The sequence below is a fragment of the Mirounga angustirostris genome, unplaced genomic scaffold (assembly GCF_029215605.1).
Source record: "Mirounga angustirostris isolate CCGP_5_RB_7025 unplaced genomic scaffold, mMirAng1.0.hap1 SCAF_16, whole genome shotgun sequence".
NCBI classification, from domain to species: domain Eukaryota; kingdom Metazoa; phylum Chordata; class Mammalia; order Carnivora; family Phocidae; genus Mirounga; species Mirounga angustirostris.
In genome coordinates, this window is record NW_026991724.1 from 17,691,889 (window position 1) to 17,714,131 (window position 22,243).

General features: G+C 43.6%; 1 protein-coding gene across 5 annotated transcripts in view; it reads right to left on the minus strand.

Annotated features, from left to right (window-relative positions):
• Positions 1 to 22,243, minus strand: part of PRMT7 (protein arginine methyltransferase 7) — a 96,750-nt gene that overhangs the window by 72,581 nt on the left and 1,926 nt on the right. For 4 of the 5 annotated variants that reach the window (XM_054511277.2, XM_064580699.1, XM_064580698.1 and 1 more), the window contains exons 2-6: positions 21,887 to 22,043; positions 19,058 to 19,235; positions 15,500 to 15,536; positions 7,033 to 7,182; positions 2,235 to 2,343 (exon numbers count right to left, since the gene is read on the minus strand). In XM_054511277.2, the coding sequence (XP_054367252.1) occupies positions 2,235 to 2,343; positions 7,033 to 7,182; positions 15,500 to 15,536; positions 19,058 to 19,235; positions 21,887 to 21,962 (550 nt within the window). In that variant the 5' untranslated portion in view covers positions 21,963 to 22,043. The remainder of the gene's footprint in view (positions 1 to 2,234; positions 2,344 to 7,032; positions 7,183 to 15,499; positions 15,537 to 19,057; positions 19,236 to 21,886; positions 22,044 to 22,243) is intronic. The other variant, XM_045890854.3, reaches the window with a different exon arrangement.

Below are 22,243 nucleotides of genomic sequence, written 5' to 3' on the forward strand. Positions count from 1 at the left end.
CATTCAGCAGCTCCAGGAGAGCAGGGGCCCTGCCTGCTCTGCTCAGCATTTTACCCCAATGCTTAGAACAACGCCCAGCACCCAGGAACAGTCAGCAAACATTAGCTGAATTCTTGATTCCTCCTTCTCTGTCACCCTACATCCAATCAGTCACCAAGCCCTGCCAATTCTACCTCAAGAATAATTTTTAAGCCAATTATGCAACTTAAAATGATTTATTGTCCAATTTGCTTCAAATAAACAAAGCTTTATGATCCACAGAATCTCAACACTCTTGAGAGCCTGGTATCTGGCATGTTGAGTACTAATGCAATGTCTGGAGACATTTTTGGTTGGCACAAATGACTGGGGTCGGGGGGGGGGCGGGCGGAGAAGGAGGAAGGGGTACTAGGTGTTCCTGGCTTCTACTGGTTCTCTCTTTCTCTTCCTCTGCTCCCCCCCTCATAAAACAAAACAAATTAAAACAAACAAAATAGTGCAAGCCCTGAAAGGATCAAACTGATCTGCCAGTAGCCCAACTGCATGGCAGACAAAGCTTTTAAAGGAAGACAATAAACTCTGGTATTCAGCAATGCAAAACTCCCAAAATACACAGCAAGCAAATACAAATTACTAAACATGGGAAGAAGAAAAATTTAACCCAGAACCAGGATAAAAATTAGTTAAAAGACAGAAAAGTGGAAGAAGATAAAAAGATTAAAACAGCTAATATAGATAACGTTAACTATTTAAAAGAACACACAGGGGTGCCTGGGTGGCTCAGTCGGTTAAGTGTCTGCCTCTGGCTCAGGTCATGATCCCAGGGTCCTGGAATTGAGCCCCACATCGGGCTCCCTGCTGAGCAGGGAGTCTGCTTCACCCTCTCCCTCTGCTGCTCCCCCGCTGCTTGTGCTCATTCTCACTCTCTCTCAAATAAATAAATAAAATCTTAAAAAAAAACCACACACACACATAAACACAAACATGTAAGAACAACGGAAATTATAAAAAAGAATCAAAGGAAACATTTAGAGATGAAAAATACAGTATTAGAAATAAAAAGTTCAGTAGATGTACCTAGCAGATTAGACACCAGAAAAGAAAAGATCAGTAAATCTGAAGACCTAACCAGGAAACTACCCATGTCCCTCAGTAGGTGAAGGGATGAACGAAGGTGTCCACACACGAGTGCTACTCAGCAACAGAAGAGAATGAATCTTGATCCAAAGAATGTGGATGAAACCCAAAAGCATCATGCTACAGAAAAGAAAGCAGGAACAAAAGAGTACACATGGATAATTTCATTTACTCAAAATTCTAGAAAAGGGAGATCTAACCTGTATGGGGGAAAGCAGATCAGTGGGTGCCAAGGGTCAGTAATATGGAGGCAACTGGCTGTAAAGTGTCATAAGTAATCTCTTTGTGCATGATAAAGACATTCTAAAGAGGTTACAAATGTGTTTACATTTGTCCAAACTCATCAAACTATATACTAGGACAGATGCACTCATTTTATGAAAATTTACCTCAGTAACATTGATTAAAAAATAGGATAACGAAAAAAAAAAGGATAATGATTTGTATACTCTTTTGCATGTGTTTCAAAAACAAAGGGGACACTAATCCCTTCTTTTGTGCATGTTTCAGGTTCTCCATTAAAAACCTTTTTTTAATTAAATGGAACAAGTATCTTGACCTTGCATAGAGGCTTCCTTCTAAATTACTGCATTTTAAAAAACAGCGAGGCTATCCAGACCCTCGCCCCAGAAGCTTCTTTTGCAAAGCTTTCCACCGTGCTCCCCCCGGAATCAGTGGCATGTGAAATTTGAGAAGTCTGATTCAAATGCCTGGACTCTAAAAACTATCCTGAGAGGCTGGAGAGACTGCCACATAGGCAACTCGCTCGTGTGGGACGCTGAAGCAGGATGTTGGCATGAAGCAAACCTCTCTCTGCCATCTACTTGGTTTCACTTCTGTCTGAGGAAACTCAAAACGCAGAGAGCTGAGTCACATAACAATTCTAACTTGCTTAAAGCAACAGGAAGTTTCATTTGTATCACCCCCGTTGCACGGGACGAGCTCTGGGGCTCACTGATTCAACTAGCAGAGAAGCAGAGCCCTTATCTTCAGACCACGTGGAGAGACTCCATTTCTCTGTGATTACCTGAATACACTTATTCCAGGTAACCAGAATAAACCTTTTCTTCTCCCCTTCGATGGCAAGGAAAACTTTCAAGAGTATGTACTGCTCTTACCTGGCCCTATGGCCACCTCAGTGGAATGCTTGTTGATAATCTTAATTTTATCAGTGAAGCCATTTTTCTCCACAATCTGCACAGCAGCATCAGCCATGGGCTTGAAAACCTAGAAATGAGAGCCAAAACCCAACGAAAAATGAGCAGTAAATTGAAGAGTAACATCCAAGATCAGTAAGATATGTTGTGATGCAGGTTCTAAGATTTGAAGTAAAAGAGGTCTCCACGACAGAATTTGCTCCCGAATATATAATATGTACCTCTGTTATCACATGATACAGGCAAAAAAAAAATTTTTTTTTTAATATTTTATTTATTTGACAGAGAGAGACACAGCGAGAGAGGGAACACAAGCAGGGGGAGTGGGATAGGGAGAAGCAGGCTTCCTTGCCCGAGCAGGGAGCCCGATGTGGGGCTCAATCCCAGGACCCTGGGATCATGACCTGAGCCGAAGGCAGACGCTTAACGACTGAGCCACCCAAGCACTCCCAGGCAAAATATTTCTTTGGGCTGATTTGATCTTAAAAAGGAGACCCCATCTTTGGAACGTAAATACATTATTCTCCAAATGAGTGTCATGAAAATGAATAGGAAGGGAAGACACTGCGCTGGGTTTAACTTGCATGAGTTAAACCTTCTGAGCCAGCACACTAGGGAGGCAGGGCTTCCCCAGGAGGTTGCACTATCTAGCAAGGACAGCAGGTGTCAGTGCTGAACTAGGGGGAGGCAGTAGGGGTGCTTGCCTCACAAAACCAGGACCTGGGGCCTGGGGCAGGACATGTGCTGTCCTCTCCAGAGGAAAGCGAGACTGTTACTGTATTAGTCCTTAAGTGTGAATAAGCATCAGTTCAAAACTGTCCCAAATCCCCGCTGATGGCAGAATACAGCCTGTATTTTATGGTATTTGAGGCCCTCCACAACACGAACCACCTTACTTCCCCCACCCATGACTAATGCTCCAGCCACGATCTCATTGTGCACTAGGCAAGCCTGAGCCTTCTCTGCCCTACTCCCCACCTGCCAAAGCAAACTGAATTTCCTGGGCAGCACATATCCCCTCTTCTCCAGGAGTCTTCCTGAACCCTTCACATGTCCCTAAACACAAGCCACCTCCAACTCTCACTTTCTAGCCTGCCCAATTTAGACTGCAAAGCTCTAATCACAAGAGTGCATAAAACATACAGATGTGCATGTGGCCACACCCACCCACAGAGGTGGAAATAGAAAATGATAAAGTAACTGGTCACAACAACAAGATTTCCATTTTCTCTACCATGAACACATATTTCTTTTATTATAATCAAGGGGGAAATGCTATATTCTTCCGTAAAGAATACATATGTGCTTAGATAGGAAAAGAAATCTTTACAATCTGTTTCAAATTATTTCTAGAATCTGGCTTGATGTTTTTAGATGTAGTTTCAGGGCCTCATGCCCTCAGTTCTCACTCATCACTTTGCCTCCACCCCAAAGTATCACAAGTTCATGTCACCCCTCAGCCCTCCTGCCTCTTGATGTTATCACTCATCTCCTCTGCTGACCCTTCAGGCTCTGACGTTCACAGTCTCCTCCTCCGCCACCAAGAACTCAAGACCTCACCCAGAACACTTCTTTCTGGAATGGCCCCTGAGGTGGACTTCCCAACATCATTCTTTGTACTCTCCTGCCCCTCCATTCAGTTGGGGGGACTGACCTTCTTCCAAGCAGTGGCCTGTCTTGTCTACGGGTAACCAAATCTCTTAGGCCAGGTCAATGAGGTTAGGTTAAATAGGATTTAACCTTATTCTGGCCAATGATACCCAAGGAGAGGTTTGCTACAGATTCCTGGGAAAGTTCTTCTGGCTCTTAAAAAAGAGAAGAAAAGTAAGGAAAGCAGGACCATGCTTCATTTTCAAAGACTTTGCCACAGAAATCACTGTAACTAATACACCTTCCCAAAATATTCCCCACTTTTCAAATGTATTAAAAGAGATGTTTATAGTCATTGTCTATGATTTCTTGTATTCCATCCACTCCTCAACCCTACTCCCCCGAAAGTACCACCTAAAGGAGGTCACCTCTTAGCTACCAACCCAACAGCCTTCTCTCAGTCCTCATCCTGCTCAACTTCTATACCTGTGCTAATACAGGGACCACAGGCATTTAAATATAAGTTGATTAAAACTGCATGAAATTTAAAAATTCAGTTCCCCAGTCATACAAGTCACACCGCAAGTGCTTAGCAGCCACATGTGGCCAGGGACCACTATATTGGTCAGCACAGCTATAGAAGATATTCAGCATCACAGAAAGTTCTACCAGGCAATGCTGCTCTGTAACATCCGCACTTGCTGACCACTCCTTCTTTCCCATGATTCCCATGCAATCTGCCCCCTCTTGGCTTCCACCTCTGCCCTCTAGGGTCTCTTCTGTCTATGTGAACTTGACATTACCGGCCACTCTTCTTCCCTCACAGGCACGGGTTCCCAGGTCTGCTCTTCTCATTCTACTCTCTCTCCCTGGACAATCTCCTACACTGTCAGCTTCACCTCTCACATCTTTAGCAAATGAGTTGCAAATGCACTTGTACACGCCACTCTCTAAAGGGTCAGACGTCCAGCTCTAGGGACCAGCAGGTTCTCACTCACTGTTCCGGACCTGTCTTTCCTGTTGGCGTGCAGCTCAGGCAGAGCTGAAAACCACAGGGCAGTCCAGACAGAATGACCACAGGCTCAAAAGTGGTCACTAAAGTAAGAGCTGGGAGGCCACCATAAGATGTCAAGAGCCAACAGAAGAGATGTGAGAGTTACAGATCAGAGCAGCAAGAGAGAAATTAGAAATCCAGGTAACTGACATGGGACTATCTTGAAAAACCCAAGAGCACAGTCCTACCAATTCTGTCAAAAAACATGTTCTCACCCTGTATCTTTAATTAGCAGTTGACACATACACTGGCTCCTGCCCTGAGACTTGCCTTTTTCCTACTTAGCACATTCAACAGGAAATGCATGCTCTTTCCCACAAACCAAGGACCTTCCTCCAAGCTCCTCTTACCAGTCATTGGCATCACTGCCCCCCAGATACCCACGCTAGAAATCTCACACACTCTCCCATCAAAGCTACGACTACAGAGTGAGCACCATAAGTAGGAATCAAAAGACCAAGTCTCCAGGTCTAGCCCTCCTATTTATTAACTGTGAGGTTAAGTCTTTAACCTCTCTGGGTCTTAGTTTCTTCATTTATAAAGTAAAGATAATAAAATCTACTGAAGGCTAACTAAGGCAACAATCCTAAAACAGATTTCTTTGTATTTAATTAAAAATCTTGATGACACTCAAAAAGGCCAAAAAGTGACTCTTAATGTTTTTACTAAGTCCTCAGACAAGTGCAGAGTCACACACACACACACACACACTCCACTCTCAGGACTTCCATGAAACCTGAAGCCCACTATTACTTCAGGTTAAGAACTAACTCAGGATATGGGAGTTTCAAGTCTTTATTGTAGCACTAGGTCCTCCATAGTCTGGCTACAATCCACCTTTCTGGATTTCTACCATGACGCCGTTTGCCATGACTCTGAAAGATGCAAAATGGTATTCCCTCAGCCTTAAAATGCCCACCTTTCTAGATCGGGAGCATGAGAGCCATACTGAGGGGATGGTGGGTGGGGAGCTGGAAAGAGCCTCAGTAGAATACCCCAACGTGCTACCTTCAGACTTTGTGTGAGAAAACAAAACACTTCTCTTGTTTTTTGGTTTTTTTTTTTTTAATTTTATTTATTTGAGAGAGAGAGAGAGAGAGAAAGTACAAGCAGGGCGAGCAGAGGGAAAAGCAGGCTCCCATTGAGCAGAGAGGCTGACGTGGGGCTCGATCCCAGGACCCTGGGATCATGACCTGAGCTGAAGGCAGATGCTTAACCAACTGAGCCACCCAGGCGCCCCTTCTCTCTTGTTTAAGCCACTGTTATTTTGAGACTTTGTTATTTGTAACTCAATCACAACACAAACCAAATTTCATAGGACAAAGTGTCTAAATACATGTCACCCCTTCCCAAAAGCTGGGAAGAATATACACCAAAATTTTAACACTGGTTAACTATGAGTTAACACACTATTTTTATTTTACATTTACCATACTTTCTATAATGGAATGCATTATTGACATTACCAGAAAAACTGTATGTTTAATCATATATTAAACACCCAATTCTTTTTTTTAAAGATTTTATTTATTTATTTGAGAGAGAGCGAGCACACAAGCAGGGGGGAACAGCAGGCAAAGACAGAGAGAGGGAGAAGCAGACTCCCTGCTGGGCAGGGAGCCCGATGCGGGGCTTGATCCCAGGACCCTGAGATCATGACCCAAGCCAAAGGCATACACTTAACTGACTGAGCCCACCCAGGTGTCCCTAAACACCCAATTCTTGACAAACATAGTAAGAAAGCTGGTTCTGTGGGGACATTTACGCTAGCAGATCTCAACCTTGGTGCAGAGTCAAAACTCCCAATGCCTAGGCCCCATCCCAGAATAATTAAATTAAAACTGGGGGGGAAGAGGGCAGTTAGGCATCAGTATTTTTTGAAGCTATTTAGTGATTCTGACATGCAACCAAGGCTGAGAACTGCTGTTTTCCGAGGAGAAAATGAGCCCCCGGAGGAAGGAATTATGTCTGATTCATCTCCATATCCTTAGAACCCGGCCCTGTGCTTGGCACAGAGTGAACACTCCATGAACGTGTGTGAACAAAGGACAGGCAAGGTGCATGAGGGACTCCCCACATAAGACACAGGACACACACCTGAAGAGCGTGGCTCACCTCAATGGCATAGCAGAAGTCAGCCCCTGCCGTGACCGCCATCATCGACAAGAGTCCTGTGCCAGTGCCAATGTCAAGAACCAAGGCCTTCTGTCCTCTGTCCTTCACCCTGCTCACAGCAGCCCGGATACCTTGGTAATATTTTATATTCTAAGAGAAGAGGAGAAAACAGCTGTCACTTCATACCAGTTACTGGAAATAAACGGAAAGGTACTTTGTGAAGTGTGGGACTCATGGCTGGCAGCAACAGTGTAAGTCATGAAGCCATGGCTTTCTGGCCTCAAGGAACAGCCCTGGGTAGCTGGGTCAGGCAGGCCTTGTGAGACTCCAAGAGCACTGGGTCAGCCTCTTGCCCTTTATTTGGCGACTGTCCCTCCCCTCCACACCCACTCCTCCTCTGTACTCTGCTTCGAGGGGCTGGGGCTCTGCCAACCACACTCTCCTTTGCCAGCTATTCGGTAGGGACAAGAGGGAAACTAGAGGGCAACTGGCAGGGCGGAGAAAATTTGCTCCTTCCCAAACGGCTGCTGCTTTCCTCAGGGTCCTCCCAGGAGCGGCGGCCGGCTCCAAAGGCAGCTCCTCGCCGTCCTCTCACCACCAGCCGCCTCGCGCCCCTCAAACGGCAGCAGCACGCCAGCAGCTGCCCCCCCAGTTCCACAGGGCCTCTCCCACGCTTCCGGGCTCAAGAATCCCACTCTTCTCGGTGTTTCTGCAGCCCCAGACAACGGAGCTGCTTCCCGCAACTGCTGCCACTAGGGAACCTCGGTGCTCCCATTTGCTTCCCAGGCCTCCCACATCTGTGTTACCAAGTCCCTCTGTTGAAAGGGACTAACCTGGCTTTGGGTTTCCTGACTGGACTCTAATTCACACAGGTTCCTGGTCTACAAAATAATCCCCTCCCCAGGAAATCATTTCTTTGTTTTTAGTTCAGGTATTTGGTAGCTTAAACAGATACATGTGCTAACTGTAACAGTTTGGCTCAAGAGGTACCCTGACCCTTCTGTTGAAAAGAACTAATAATGATGGGGGGAATACTTGCAAATCTTTTTAAATGACTAATGAGCTGGCAAGTTAGTAAGAAACATTAAGAAGCCAAACACCTAGAAGTGGATTCCTCCCAATTGAGCCTTAAGATGACTGCATGACCAGCTGACCCCTTGATGACAGCCTGCCAGAAACCCAGAGCCAGGGGCGCAGTGAAGCTGAGCCCAGATTTCAAACCCACAGAAATGGTGAGATGATAACACTCTTCAGCCATTAAATTTTGGGATAATTTGTTATGCAACAGTACACAACAAACAGAAGATTGGTATCAAAAGGACAATATTCTCTGACCTGAGTGCAATCAGGTTAGGAATCTCAGTAACAAAAATATAACTAAAGAGACTTTTGAACATTGAGAAATTCTAAAATCACAGGTAAAAAAACTAAATCAAAAGAGATTAGAAAATATCTAGAACTGAATTTTTAAAAATTACATATCAAAACTCAGGGGGTACACCTAAAAGCACTATTTGGAGAGAAACATACTAGAAAAGACAAACGATAGTGCTAGCTTCGGCAGCACATATACTAGAAAAGACAAACGATAAGGTAAGCATCCACCTCAAAAAATTAGAAAGAGGACTGCAGTGTAACTGCCAAATCAGCAGATAAATAAAAATAATAAAACACAAAGATTAATGAACTAGGGAATATAGAGATTTTATAGGATTTTTTAATAAAAGTTATTTCAAAAATCTACTGAAATTGATGAACCTCTGATAAGTCCCAAAAAAAGTGGGGGGAGGAGAAGTAACCAAAAACTGGGAATAAGGCAGGGAGTGGTGAGCTGGAGCATCGGTATATATGCTGCAGATATTGAAGATTATGAACAACTTTTAGCAAATTTTTTTTTTTTTTAAGATTTTATTTATTTATTTGACAGAGAGAGACACAGCGAGAGAGGGAACACAAGCTGGGGGAGAGGGAGAGGGAGAAGCAGGCTTCTTGCCGAGCAGGGAGCCCGATGTGGGACTCGATCCCAGGACCCTGGGATCATGACCTGAGCCGAAGGCAGACGCTTAACGACTGAGCCACCCAGGCGCCCCAGCAAATAAATTTTTTAAAAATCAGATGAAGTGGACTTTATCCTGAGAATTCTATCCAACATACTAGAGCAAGAAAAAATGAAGTAAGGTCTAGAAAGAACATTGTTATTATTCACACGTGAATGTCTGTAAAAACCCAAAATACCTACAGATAATTACTACAACTAAGTAAACTTAGGAAGATTACAAAATTTCAAATTGATAAATAAAAATCAACTGAAATTTTATATATCGCCAATAGCCTTTAAAACCTTGGCAAAGGGAAGGATTTCTTAAACAAGAGACAAAAAGTACCAGCCAATAAAGGACATATAAAATAAATTTGACATTAAGAACTTGCATTTATCAGATGAAAAAACAACCCACAAAGACACCTACAATACATGTAACTGACAGGTGATTAGCCCCAAAATATATAAAGAACTCCTGTAAATTACCAAGTCACAAAAAACATGAAAAGCCAATGAACAAACAAAAAGAACTCATACTTAGTAGTAACCAGAGGAATGCAAATTAAAACTACACTGACAGAGTAGTTCATACCTATCAGATTGACAAGAATGTAAAAACTGGTTAATACCAAATATTAGCAAGGATATGAAACAACAAGAACGATCACTCACAAGTAAGAGAATGTAGAGAGGCATGACCGCTTTGGGAGAGACTCTGACATTACCTACTAAAGCTGAACAAACTCAACAGGCAGCAACTCCAGTCCTAGGTATACACAACCTAGAGAAAAGTGTGCATATGCACCAGAGTACAGGTCATGGAATGTTCTAGCAGCACCACTTACAACAGCAAGAAGCTAGAAACAACCCCAAAGTCTACCAACAGAATAGGTAAGTAATGATACACTTATACAATGGATAAGTGTATCCAGTAGTGAATGAACTACAGCTACATGCAAAATGGATGAATCGCAAAAATAATGGTGAGCAAAGAGGCAAGTCATAAAGTATAAACACAGTATGACTCCATTATATGAAGTTCAGAAACAGGCAAAACTAAGAATTTACTTTTTAATACAGAGTAGGTGGTGAAACTACAAAGAAAAGCAAGAGAGTGACTGATAGAAAATTCAAGACAGTGGAAACTTCTGAGGGGAGGGAAGGGAATACAATCTAGGAACACACGGGAATTCTGAGTAACGGTAATGTTCTGTTTCTTAAGCTGAGTGGTAAGTGTATGAGCATTTATTTTATTATTCTTTTTTAAACTGTGCACACATGTTTTATTCTTCTGTATGTCACAAGTATTTTAAAGAACAAGAATGGTACCAGATCTCAACATAGCAGCACTGAACTCTGAAAGAAAATGGATAGGGGTGTCTGGCTGGCTTAGTTGGTGGAGCAGGCGACCCTTGATCTCCGAGTTCTGAGTTCGAGCCCCCCAAAATTCAAAAATTAAAAAAGAAAAGAAAATGGATAATGTCAAAATTCTGATGGGAAGTGATTTCCAAACTAGAATCCATATTCAGCCTAAGTCTTAAGTGTAAGGACAGAATAAAGAAGTTTTAGGATTAGCAAAGTTTCAAAACACTCACCTCCCATGCACCCTCTCATAAGAAACTGAGGAAGAATGTGCTTTGCCAAAAAGAGAGAGTGAACCACAGAGGAACACCCGGGAGCCAGGAAACAGGACTCAATCTAAAAAGAGAAATGAAGGAAATCTGCAGGACAATAAACAAGAAACCCAGGATGACAGATACACAGCAAGTCTGTAGAGCACCCAGTCTGGACTAAAGCAGGTCAAAATGATCCCAGAGATAATCTCCAAGAAGACAAAACTGAAAGAATAGCCGATTGCTGGGGCGCCTGGGTGGCTCAGTCAGTTAAGTGTCTGCCTTCAGCTCAGGTCATGATGCCAGGGTCTGGGATTGAGCCCCACACTGGGCTCCCTGCTCAGTAGGGGGGTCTGCTTCTCCCTCTCCCTCTGCTGCTGCTCTGCCTGCTTGTGCCCCGCCCCCCCATGTCAAATAAATAAATAAAATCTTAAAAAAAAAAATTAGCCAACTGTTTTGACCTTTCCTTCTGAAAGGAAATTTGGACTACTGGGGGAAAGTTTGGGCATAAAAGAATGATGTATACATAGGAAACAAAGCAAAAAGAAGACCATTATTAGGAAAGAGTTATGCAAGAAAGGCAAAGTGATCGGAGTATACCATACAGCTCACCTATGAATAGTGTTTCCACAGTTCTAATAAAGTAAACACATGATTTTAACAAACACAGATTTACGTAAGTGCTTACCTCATAACCACCTTTCAGAAAGAGATACTAAACAGCGGTACATAGAGTTTGACTTGCCTGAAACACTGAATATTGATTCAGCAAAAATTATAAACTGCATTGGGAGGAGAGGGGAATGAGCTGGAAGGAGGAGATGAAAGAAAACCCAATTCTCAGCTCTCAACAGGGAAGTCAAGAGAATAGCTACTTATATATGGAAGCAAAAATAAAACAAACAGCTCAAAAAGAAACAATGAGGCTGCCTCTGAGGTTAAGCATTAAAAGGTTTTGTCTGGGGGAAATACACACCAGGGGACTGCTATTTTTCACAATAAGCCTTACAGAACTATTTGACTCTTAAAGGAAGTGCATTTATGTCTTAGATAAAATCAGTATGGTATTTTATGTTCTGTGCTTTTTACCACAATAAAAAAAAATTTTAAGAAAATCAGTATGGCAATTGCCAGGATTTGTCAAACTAGGAAACTGAACAACAAATATATTATATCAAGTTGATGGTAAAGTGGGGAGCACAGCTGCCTTCCAAACACATTACATCCCCGCAAAGCAGGGGGGTATGGTTTTCTTTGTGTGGCTATAGGATAACAGAAGGAGAGGAGAACTGGGAATTGGCCTGGGAGTTTCAGTACAGCCATGAGCTGATCACCTGAGAACCCTCGTTAGCTCCAACCTCAACAGTAAACCAGGGTCGGCGTATCCTCCAATTAATGATACCCATTAAATTAGCTATGACTTTTTAATTACCCAATTTTGAAAGCTACTACAGTGAAACCGAAGCCCTCTTAAAAAGCAATTGGGCGGTGGCGCCTGGGTGGCTCAGTCATTGAACGTCTGCCTTCAGCTCAGGTCATGATCCCAGGGTCCTGGGATCGAGCCCCGCATCGGGCTCCCTGCTCGGCGGGAAGCCTGCTTCTCCCTCTCCCACTCCCCCTGCTTATGTTCCCTCTCTCACTGTGTCTCTCTCTCTGTCAAATAAATAAACAAAATCTTTAAAAAAAAAAAAAGCAATTGGGCACTGTCTATCAAGAATCATACCTATGGGGGTGCCTGGGTGGCTCAGTCAGTTAAGCAAGCGTCTGCCTTCGGCTCAGGTCATGATCCCGGGGTCCTGGGATAGAGCCCTGTATCGGGTTCCCTGCTCAGTGGGGAGCCTGCTTCTCCTTCTCTCTCTGCCCTTTCCCCTGCTTGTGCGCAGGTGTGCATGCGCTCTCTCTCAAATAAATAAAATCTTTAAAAAAATAAAAGAATCGTATCTGTGTTCATAACCCTAGACTACACCAAAGATATTCTAATTTTTTTTTTTAAGATTTTTATTTATTTATTTGACAGAAAGAGACACAGTGAGAGCTGGAACACAAGCAGGGGGAGTGAGAGAGGGAGAAGCAGGCTTCCCGCTGAGCAGAGCCCAATGCAGGGCTCAATCCCAGGACCCTGGGATCATGACCCGAGCCGAAAGCAGACACTTAACGACTGAGCCACCCAGGCACCCCCAGCAAAGATATTCTGATGGCAAGTAACCACATGAAAAGATATTTGACATCATTAGTCATTAGAAAAAATGGAAATTAAAGCCAGGGTTAAGGGCGCCTGGGTGGCTCAGTTGGTTAAGCGACTGCCTTCGGCTCAGGTCATGATCCTGGAGTCCCGGGATCGAGTCCCGCATCGGGCTCCCTGCTCAGCAGGGAGTCTGCTTCTCCCTCTGACCCTTCCCCCTCTCATGCTCTCTCTCTATCTCATTCTCTCTCTCAAATAAATAAATAAAATCTTTAAAAATAAATAAATAAATAAATAAAAAATAAAGCCAGGGTTAAATGTATGTTTAACATATGGATTTAACATATGCAATTCCACATATACATATATACCCCAAAGAAATGAAAATGTGTCCACACATCACTTACATGTGAATGTTTACAAATAGGACTACTACGATAGCCAAAACTGAAAATAATCCAAATGTCCATCAACTGGTAAATGGATAAACAAAATATGGTAAATCTATATAATGGAGTATCACTTAGCAATAAAAAGGACTGAATATTAATATATACTCAACATGAATGAACCTCAAAAACATGATGAAGGAAAACAGACACATAAGACTATCATTTCATTTATATGAAATTTCTAGGAAAGGCAAAACTGCAATGACAGAAAGCCGATCAGTGGTAGCCGAGGGTTGAGAGCGGGCACCAGGAGTGATTGCAAACAGGCATGAGATTAATTTTACGGGACAATGGAAGTGTTCTAAAATAACAGAACGTAAGGCACATGCAAAAGTACAGAGAAATTAGTTTACCTTGGCTCTGCCACTACCCGGCAAATTCTGATTCCATTTCCTGACAGGGAGAAGGGCGGGGGGGAGAGTTAAAGGGGTAAATAATAAAGAGTCAGGAACATTCCTCCAAGGAGTTTGGATTTTACCTTGACAGCAATGAGAGGCCACCAAGGAGGGTGCTAAAGAGGATTCTCAGGGTTTCAAGCAGAGGAATAACAGAGACTGGCATTTCAGAAAGACCCCTTGGGCTGCTAGATAGAGAAAGAAAAAGAGAAGCCAACACTAGGTCTGAGCAGGCAGTGGGGCTGAAAGATGCACAGGATTTGACGAAAGATTGCAGGCTCAGATGAGGAAAAGGGTGCCATCTTTCTGGCCTGCCTGAAAGGATGGCGATGCCATTTGTCAAATACCCTGGAAGCTGAGGCAAAAAGGATCCACTTTGCAGATGACACTAAAATCAGAGAGGCTCACAGACCCAAGAATCCACTAAGAAGCCAAGACCATCAAGCTAGAGAAAATTAGTCAAAACCAGGAACAATGTTTGTTCCACATTCTGTAATTCCCCAACAGCTCAGCAAAGGCACTCAGGTATTTGATGAAAATCAGGGAGGCACCTAGCCCCCCTTGGTGTGGCCTACAAACTAATGATGCTTAAGGAGACTGTTCTGTCATGATGTTGCCAAGAATTATGCAGGCTGAGCAGCTAACCAGGGCTGGATGAAGTAGACCCCACCATCAACATAGCCTCACGACCATGTCCCCTGATCCTTCTCCTGCCCTGCACTGCTCAGTTCTTTTTTTTTTTTAAAGATTTTTATTTATTTATTTAACAGAGATAGAGAGCACAAGTAGGCAGAGCGGCAGACAGGGGGAGAGGGAGAAGCAGGCTCTCCGCCGAGCAGGGAGCCCGATGCGGGGCTCGATCCCAGGACTCTGGGATCATGACCTGAGCTGAAGGCAGCCGCTTAACCGACTGAGCCACTCAGGCGCCCCTGCATTGCTCAGTTCTTAATTGTGGCCCTGCATCCTTCTCCTTCAAGCCTCCCCATTTCTGAGCCATCCAGATGAGAATGACTAGTCAAGCCCTGCTTCTTTTTTTTTTTTTTAAAGATTTTATTTATTTATTTGAGAGAGAGAATGAGAGAGAGAGAGCAGGAGGGGGGGGAGGGTCAGAGGGAGAAGCAGACTCCCTGCCGAGCACGGAGCCCGATGTGGGACTCGATCCCGGGACTCCAGGATCATGACCTGAGCCGAAGGCAGTCGCTTAACCAACTGAGCCACCCAGGCGCCCCAGCCCTGTTTCTTATAGACCAGAAAAACCTGCGTTGCTGCCACCCTAAGACCAGAACTATAACATAATTCAAACAGGAAAAGAAAACTCAGATGAAACAAAAATGAGAAAAGAAAAGAAAAAAAAAAAAGCTGAAATGTCACCGTGCAATGGAAGCCAGATGTGCTCTACAAAATAGTCTGCTGTGGCCTCTAGAGATTTGATTTTAAAATTACAAAGGACTATACAAGGTAAACCTGTGTAATTAGAGAATTTTTATCTAGAAGAGAAAATGGAGATCAGCTACAGAGATCCCATTCCTTTTAAATCCTAATGAACAAGATCTGCAGAGGTCTTATGTCTTCTCCAAGGTCACACTCAGGTAAACAGCAGAGCTGGAAGTAGGCCCTAGCCTCCTGACTGATTTCCCGACCACTGCGCCATGATGCCCATCTACATTATTCTACCATCATGCCTCTGGAGGAAATGGTTTTTGTGGTTTTTTGAGGGAAATTTTAACCTTGTAACTCCAGGTTTCAAACCCCACAGCGAGCTAATGGTTTCCTTTTACACTTACTCTGTCTTTGTCATGCAGCATATCAGCATAGGATGATCTAAAAAACAAACAAAACAAAAAGACAAGTCAGAAACCTCTACTAATAATGATATCCATCAACCTATGAGAGCATTCACATATATAATGCATTCCTAATCAGATGGAACAAACATCCAGGCCAGCCCATTTTATTTTTCATTTTTTATTACTGAACCATAACTGATACCCAATGTGACATCAGTTTCAGGTGTACAACATAGTGATTTGACAATTCTACACTCAACGTTCACTAGAGTAAATGTAGTCACCATGTAACGTTACTACAATATTATTAACTATATTCCCCGTGCTGTACCTTACATCTCTAATCCAGGCCCGTTTTTAAACTTTTTTTTTTTTTAAGATTTTATTTATTTGAAAGAGAGATATTGAGTGAGAGAGAACATGAGCAGGGGGAAGGGGAGAGGCAGACTCCCCTGCTGAGCAGGGAGCCCTACAAGGGGCTTGATCCCAGGACCCTGGGATAATCACAGATGCAACACTGCAGAGACGAATCAGGAAAAGTATACACCTGCTGTGTAAGTGAGGGGTGTCATGCCCAGCACTTTCCCTTACCTCATGAGGGAGAACGAAGAGTTCACCAAACTACAGGCTGTTAAAGGGAGGAGAGCTGCTTTTCCGTATTTTGTCACAACAATTCACAAACTTGGAAAATCTCTGGCAGGATCAGGATAAACCTCCAGAACTCAGCAGTCCCAGCCCAAAAATGCCTTTTGAGTTCCAGGTAAGAGCTCAGACACTCTCAATCAACAGAGGACCTCCCTCTTCGGGTCAACATCAGAATCACGGGAGAGTTTTTGTTTTTTTAAAGTAGGCTCTACGCCTAACCAACATGAGGCTTGAACTCACAATCCTGAGATCAAGAGTCACATACATCACCACATCAAAAACTAATGATGTATTGTATGGTGATTAACATAACATAATAAAATAAAATTAAAAAAAAAAAAAAAAAGAGTCACAGACATGCTCTACTGACTGAGCCAACCAAGCAGCCTGGAGAGCTTATTTTAAACGCAGATTCCCATGATACATGCAAATAGATCCTGACCCAGAAAACTGGGCAGAGTCTGGAAATATGCACTTGAACTGGTGCCCCAGGCAAGCGTGACATAGTTCATACCCTACACTTTGAGGAGCACTGTACTAAAAGAATAGTGTTGTTGTTTTTATTTTTTTTTTAATATTTTATTTATTTGACAGAGAGAGCGAGAGAGCACAAGTAGGGGGAACAGTAGAGGGAGAGGGAGAGGGAGAAACAGGCTCCCCGTCAAGCAGGGAGCCCTATGCGGGGCTCGATGACCTGAGCCGAAGGCAGATGCTTTACCATCTGAGCCACCCACGCGCCCCATTGTTGTATTTTTTTAATGGCACAACAAGGCTTTTACATGTGAACCGACCTACGAATGTGTAGTTGAAATCTGGTTCTGCCTTTCTCTGCCTTTCAAGAGGCATTTCTGGTCCCCATCTTCCCAGCTTCATCACCCCACCACTCCCCACCACTCCACAGACACATCACTCCCCCAAAGCACTACTAGCCCACTCCATCAGTAACATCCAGGATTTCTGTCCCAGGTGGACACTCCCTCTTCCTGGAACGCTCACCTCTTTCCCACTTTCTGGCCATTCCCTCCTGGTTCTCCTGCCTCCCCTCTTCCAGGATTCCTTCTTCAGCCCTCTACCTTTCTCATTCCATACCCTCTCTGAGAGCCTGCAATCTCCTCTAGTTTCAATTCTAACAACTGCAAATTGGCTCCAGACCCATGTTTATCTGCCCACTGGCATCTCTACCTGGATGTCCAAACCCAGATACCTAATCTCCATCACCTTCCTCTTCCCAGCAACACCCATTTCTCCTGTGTTCTCCCTCGGGAACAACAGCTCCTTCCACTCCTTCACTCTAACCAGAAATCTTGGGTGCTTCTTTAATTTTCTCTCTCGTTCCTTCACTGCATCCAGTGAGTTACCAAACTCAAGCCCCCTCGAAGCTGTCTCCTCCTCTCCCCACCTCTACTGCCTCACCTGTGGGGTTGCAATAGCACCCAAATGGATTCCGCTCCCTCCAACCCACTTTCCACACTGTTCTCAGTAAACGTTCCAAAACGCAACCTAATCTGTTTGTTCCCTGTTTAACATCTCAATCACTCAGAAAATAATGTCCCATATCTTTAGAAAGAAGGTAATGTTTTTGATCCCTTATTCTGCACCACACACTGTATTTCACTCACTCATCAACCTTAAAATAAAGATATATGAAGAAATGTACATTATTACATATATCAAGCCATGTATTATCATACTGAGGCTCCAGGAAGTGAAGCAGCTTGACCAATGTCAGACTTGAGACAAGGCAGAGCCCAGACTTACTCTCATGCTCCTCTTCCTGCATTTTGCCACCACCCTTCACAATATGACCCTGCCTACCTTTTTCAGTATCCTCTCTCACCACAGCCCTGCTTTTGTACCCCATTCCAGCCCCTTCAAACTGCTTGCAACCCCCCAAATCAGTTCATCTGGAAGGTTACATGGAATCCCTGCAGCTCAGAAAGCAATTTCCCTCCTTCTAGATTTGGGAAATCACTCAACTATCACTCCCCAGCCCAGCTGTTCTTGCTGCTTCCATGAACTCTTGTGCCTGTATCCACTGGTCTTTCTCTCACTGTCATAATTTTTTCTATGTCTGTCTCTTGACAAAACGGCATATCCCTGGGACGCCTGGGTGGCTCAGTTGGTTAGCGTCTGCCTTCGGCTCAGGTCATGATCCCAGGGTCCTGGGATCAAGTCCCCCATCAGGCTCCTTGCTCAGCGGGGAGCCTGCTTCTCCCTCTCCCTCTGCCTGTCATTTCCCCTGCTTGTGCTGTCTCTCTCTCTCTGACAAATAAATAAAATCTTAAAACACAAACTGCATGTCCCTTGAGGATGGGAACCCTATCATCTTCATTTTGGTATTCACAGTCCTAGCACGGTGCTAGCATGTTGTATGCACTTAATGATTGCTAAAGAACAGTAACTCGCTTACGCAGGTTTAAAGATCCCATCCAAGGAAAAAAAAGACACATTTTTTCACTTTTTCCATTCAAGAGAATTTAACCATATGTTAAATGTAGCACCATTTCGGTAGCACAAGTAAATGATTAAATTTCATAAACACTACCACTACCAACTACTACTACTACTAACTACTATTACTACTACTACTACTACTACTACTACTACTACTACTACTACTACTAACTACTACTACTACTACTGACCCTTGGGTCCTCTTTGCTCCATGAGACAGACCCTCCAAGACTCCAATAAGGCTGCTACGTGATATCTGACTCTCCACACAGAAATGACTTTGCCTCACTCCCACACAAACCTATCTGGCTAAGCAGACCTGCTCATGACCAATATCTGCCCTGAAGAGCAGCACTAGGTAATGCCTAGTCCATATTCAGATCCCATTCCAGGGCTCCTGCTTTGAGATCAAATGCCCCACCCAGCTGCAACCAATTGTGAACACACCCTTGTTACCTTGCAATCTCCTGGTGGTAATCATAGTGCTCATCCTCCTCCAGCCACTCCACAGATCCAGTGGTCGGATTGGCCCGCCCGCAGAAGACTTTCATGGTGCCAATCAGCTCCTCGGTTTTAGCACAGAAACGCAGCCTTGCCAGCTCACTTCCTGTGGACAGGTCTAATCGTCTGAAATCTATTCACATCATAATACCCAAAATGGAGAGAAAAAAAATTTTAAAGACCAAAAAGAAAAAGGAAAAAAAAAAATCAAGAAATACACAAAACTGTCAAAGCCCCTGAAAATATTTGTTAATCAGTATTTTAATCTTTCCAGCAAGTTATCTGATTTTATATTCAGCATATAACATCAAAAACTATAATACATAAATTCATAAAGCTATCTGGAAACTTCAGCAGTCCTCAGTGATTCCAACACAGGTCAAATGAGCCTCAAAGTAAAGGCATGTGAGAAGAGAACTAAAGCAGAGGGAACAGGAGGCTAATAGGAAAGGAGAAACAGAGACTGGGGTGGTGGTAAAAGAGTGCCGCCAATACGGCCTCAGTATATCAAACACACTTAGTTTAAGGAAAAATAATGAAGGGACGCCTGGGTGGCTCAGTCGGGTTAAACGTCTGCCTTGGGCTCAGGTCATGATCTCAGGGTCCTGGGATCGAGTTCCGCATTGGGCTCCCTGCTCAGCGGGGATTCTGCTTCTCCCCCTGCTTGTGTGTTCTCTCTCTCTGACAAATAAAGAAATAAAATCTTTAAAAAAAAAAAAAAGGGAAAAATAATAAAGAGCAATTCGAACAAACTAGGAAAACCTTCATCTAAACAAATAAACCACAGCTATAAGCAAACATCCCAGAAATATGTTGAGCCAAAAAATTAGCAAATCACAGAATACATACAGTATGATTACATTTATATAAAATTATAATTATGCAAAACAAAAACCATATATCCTTTAGGGATCACACTAAAAAGCCATAGAAGGGAACGAGGACCGTGGTTACCCTTAAGAGGGAAAGGAAAAGCCTGGGATCAAGGAGGGCCACAGAGGGGACTTCAAAATAGCACTGTTTCTTCCATAAATGGGTGGTAGGATTAAAGAGGTTCACGATACTGTCATTCTTTATGCCTGACCATTTTTTAGTAACCAGTACTTCTTACTCAATGTTTGGTTTTAAAAGCAATTTTAAAAAGTCTTCATCTAGGGGTGCCTGTCTGGCTCATTCTTTATAGAGTGTGCAACTCTGGATTTCAGGGTCTTGAGTTAGAGCCCCACATTGGGTATAGAGATTACAGAAATTAAAAAAAATTTTTTTAAGATTTTATTAGAGAGTGCGCGCGCGCACAAACACGCAGAGGGGCAGAGGGAGAGGAAGAAACACACTTCCTGATGAGCAGGGACCCTGGGATCATGACCTGAGCTGAAGGCAGCCACTTAACCCACTCAGCCACCCAGGCACCCCTAAAGAAATAAAAATTTAAAAGAATATTCATCTAGGGCACTCGGGTGGCTCAGATGGTTGAGCATCTGCCTTTGGCTCAGGTCATGATCCCAGAGTCCTGGGATCGAGTCCCACATCAGGCTCCTTGCTCCTTGGGAGCCTGCTTCTCCCCCTGCCTCTCTCTCTGTCTCTCATGAATAAATAAATAAAATCTTTAAAAAAATAAAAGAATATTCATCTAAAAAACATCCTTCAAATAAATGTTGCCAGATTCATGTCTTGTGTGCGCTATTTCCGCAGAGATCTACTTCTGACAGAGAAACACCACACCTCAAAGTCTGAAGGCACCTCTCTGCAAGTCTGAGCTCTTCCAGCATCCTGCCTCTTACCCTCAGAAAACATCAAGTGTTCCACACTTCCCTTCATTTCCTGTTAAACACTGATCCTTCTTCAGGAAACCTTAGAAAGAATGCCTACTCCATAGATCCCTAAAACGTCCCTAAGGCACTTAATTGGCCAGAATTATGGCCTTTCTCTTGAAGTTATCTAGACTAACCAAACGCCCCGAACACTGAATTCTTACAAATGAGGACGGGGAAAATCTTTTCTGAAAAGACTGAGGCAGGGGCGCCTGGGTGGCTCAGTCGTTAAGCATCTGTCTTCGGCTCAGGTCATGATCCCAGGGTCCTGGGATCGAGCCCCGCATCAGACTCCCTGCTCTGCGGGAAGCCTGCTTCTCCCTCTCCCACTCCCCCTGCTTGTGTTCCCTCTCTCACTGTGTCTCTCTCTGTCAAATAAATAAAATCTTTAAAAAAAAAAAAAAAAGAAAAGACTGAGGCAGTCAGTGGTCTGGTTCAAAGTAGTCAATTTATCCTTCAGTGAAACTCGACTTCTAAAATCTCAGTGTATCCATCCTCTCATCTAGTGGCTCTCAAACTTTGTGGCAACCTCAGTAAGAAATATACTTTACATCAAGACACAACACACACACATAAACATAAGCTTTCACTAAACAGTATTTAGCCTTCCTGTCAGCAAGGCCCTCTGATATATTCTACTCTATTTCATTTTTTTTAAATTGATCACGATCTGGGGTGCCTGGGTGGCTCAGTCAGTTAAGTCTGCCTTCGGCTCAGGTCATGATCCCAGAGTCCTGGGATCAAGCCCTGTGTCGGGCTCCCTGCTCATCCAGGAGCCTGCTTCTCCCTCTCCCTCCACCCTGCTTGATGTTCTCTCTCGCTATCTCTGTGGTCAGCTCTGTCTCTCTCTCAAATAAATAAATAAAACTTTTAAAAAATAAATTGATCATGATCCACTAAATTGATTTCATAATTGGTGGGCTGCAACCTATAGGTTAAAAAGCTTTGCTAGAATCAACTGTGAACGGGGCACCTGGGTGGCTCAGTCGGTTCAGCGTCTGCCTTCGGCTCAGGTCATGATCCCAGGGTCCTGGGATCGAGCCCCGCATCGGGCTCCCTGCTCGGCGGGAAGCCTGCTTCTCCCTCTCCCACTCCCCCAGCTTGTGTTCCGTCTCTCGCTCTCTCTCTCTCTGTCAAATAAATAAAAATAAATCTTTAAAAAAAAAAAAAGAATCAACTGTGAACATCTCCTGCTAATTAAAAAAAAAAAAAAAAAGAGTACAACTATCAGAATCCATAATGTGCTTTAGAAAACTATGTCCGGGACGCCTGGGTGGCTCAGTCGTTAAGCGTCTGCCTTTGGCTCAGGTCATGATCCCAGAGCTCTGGG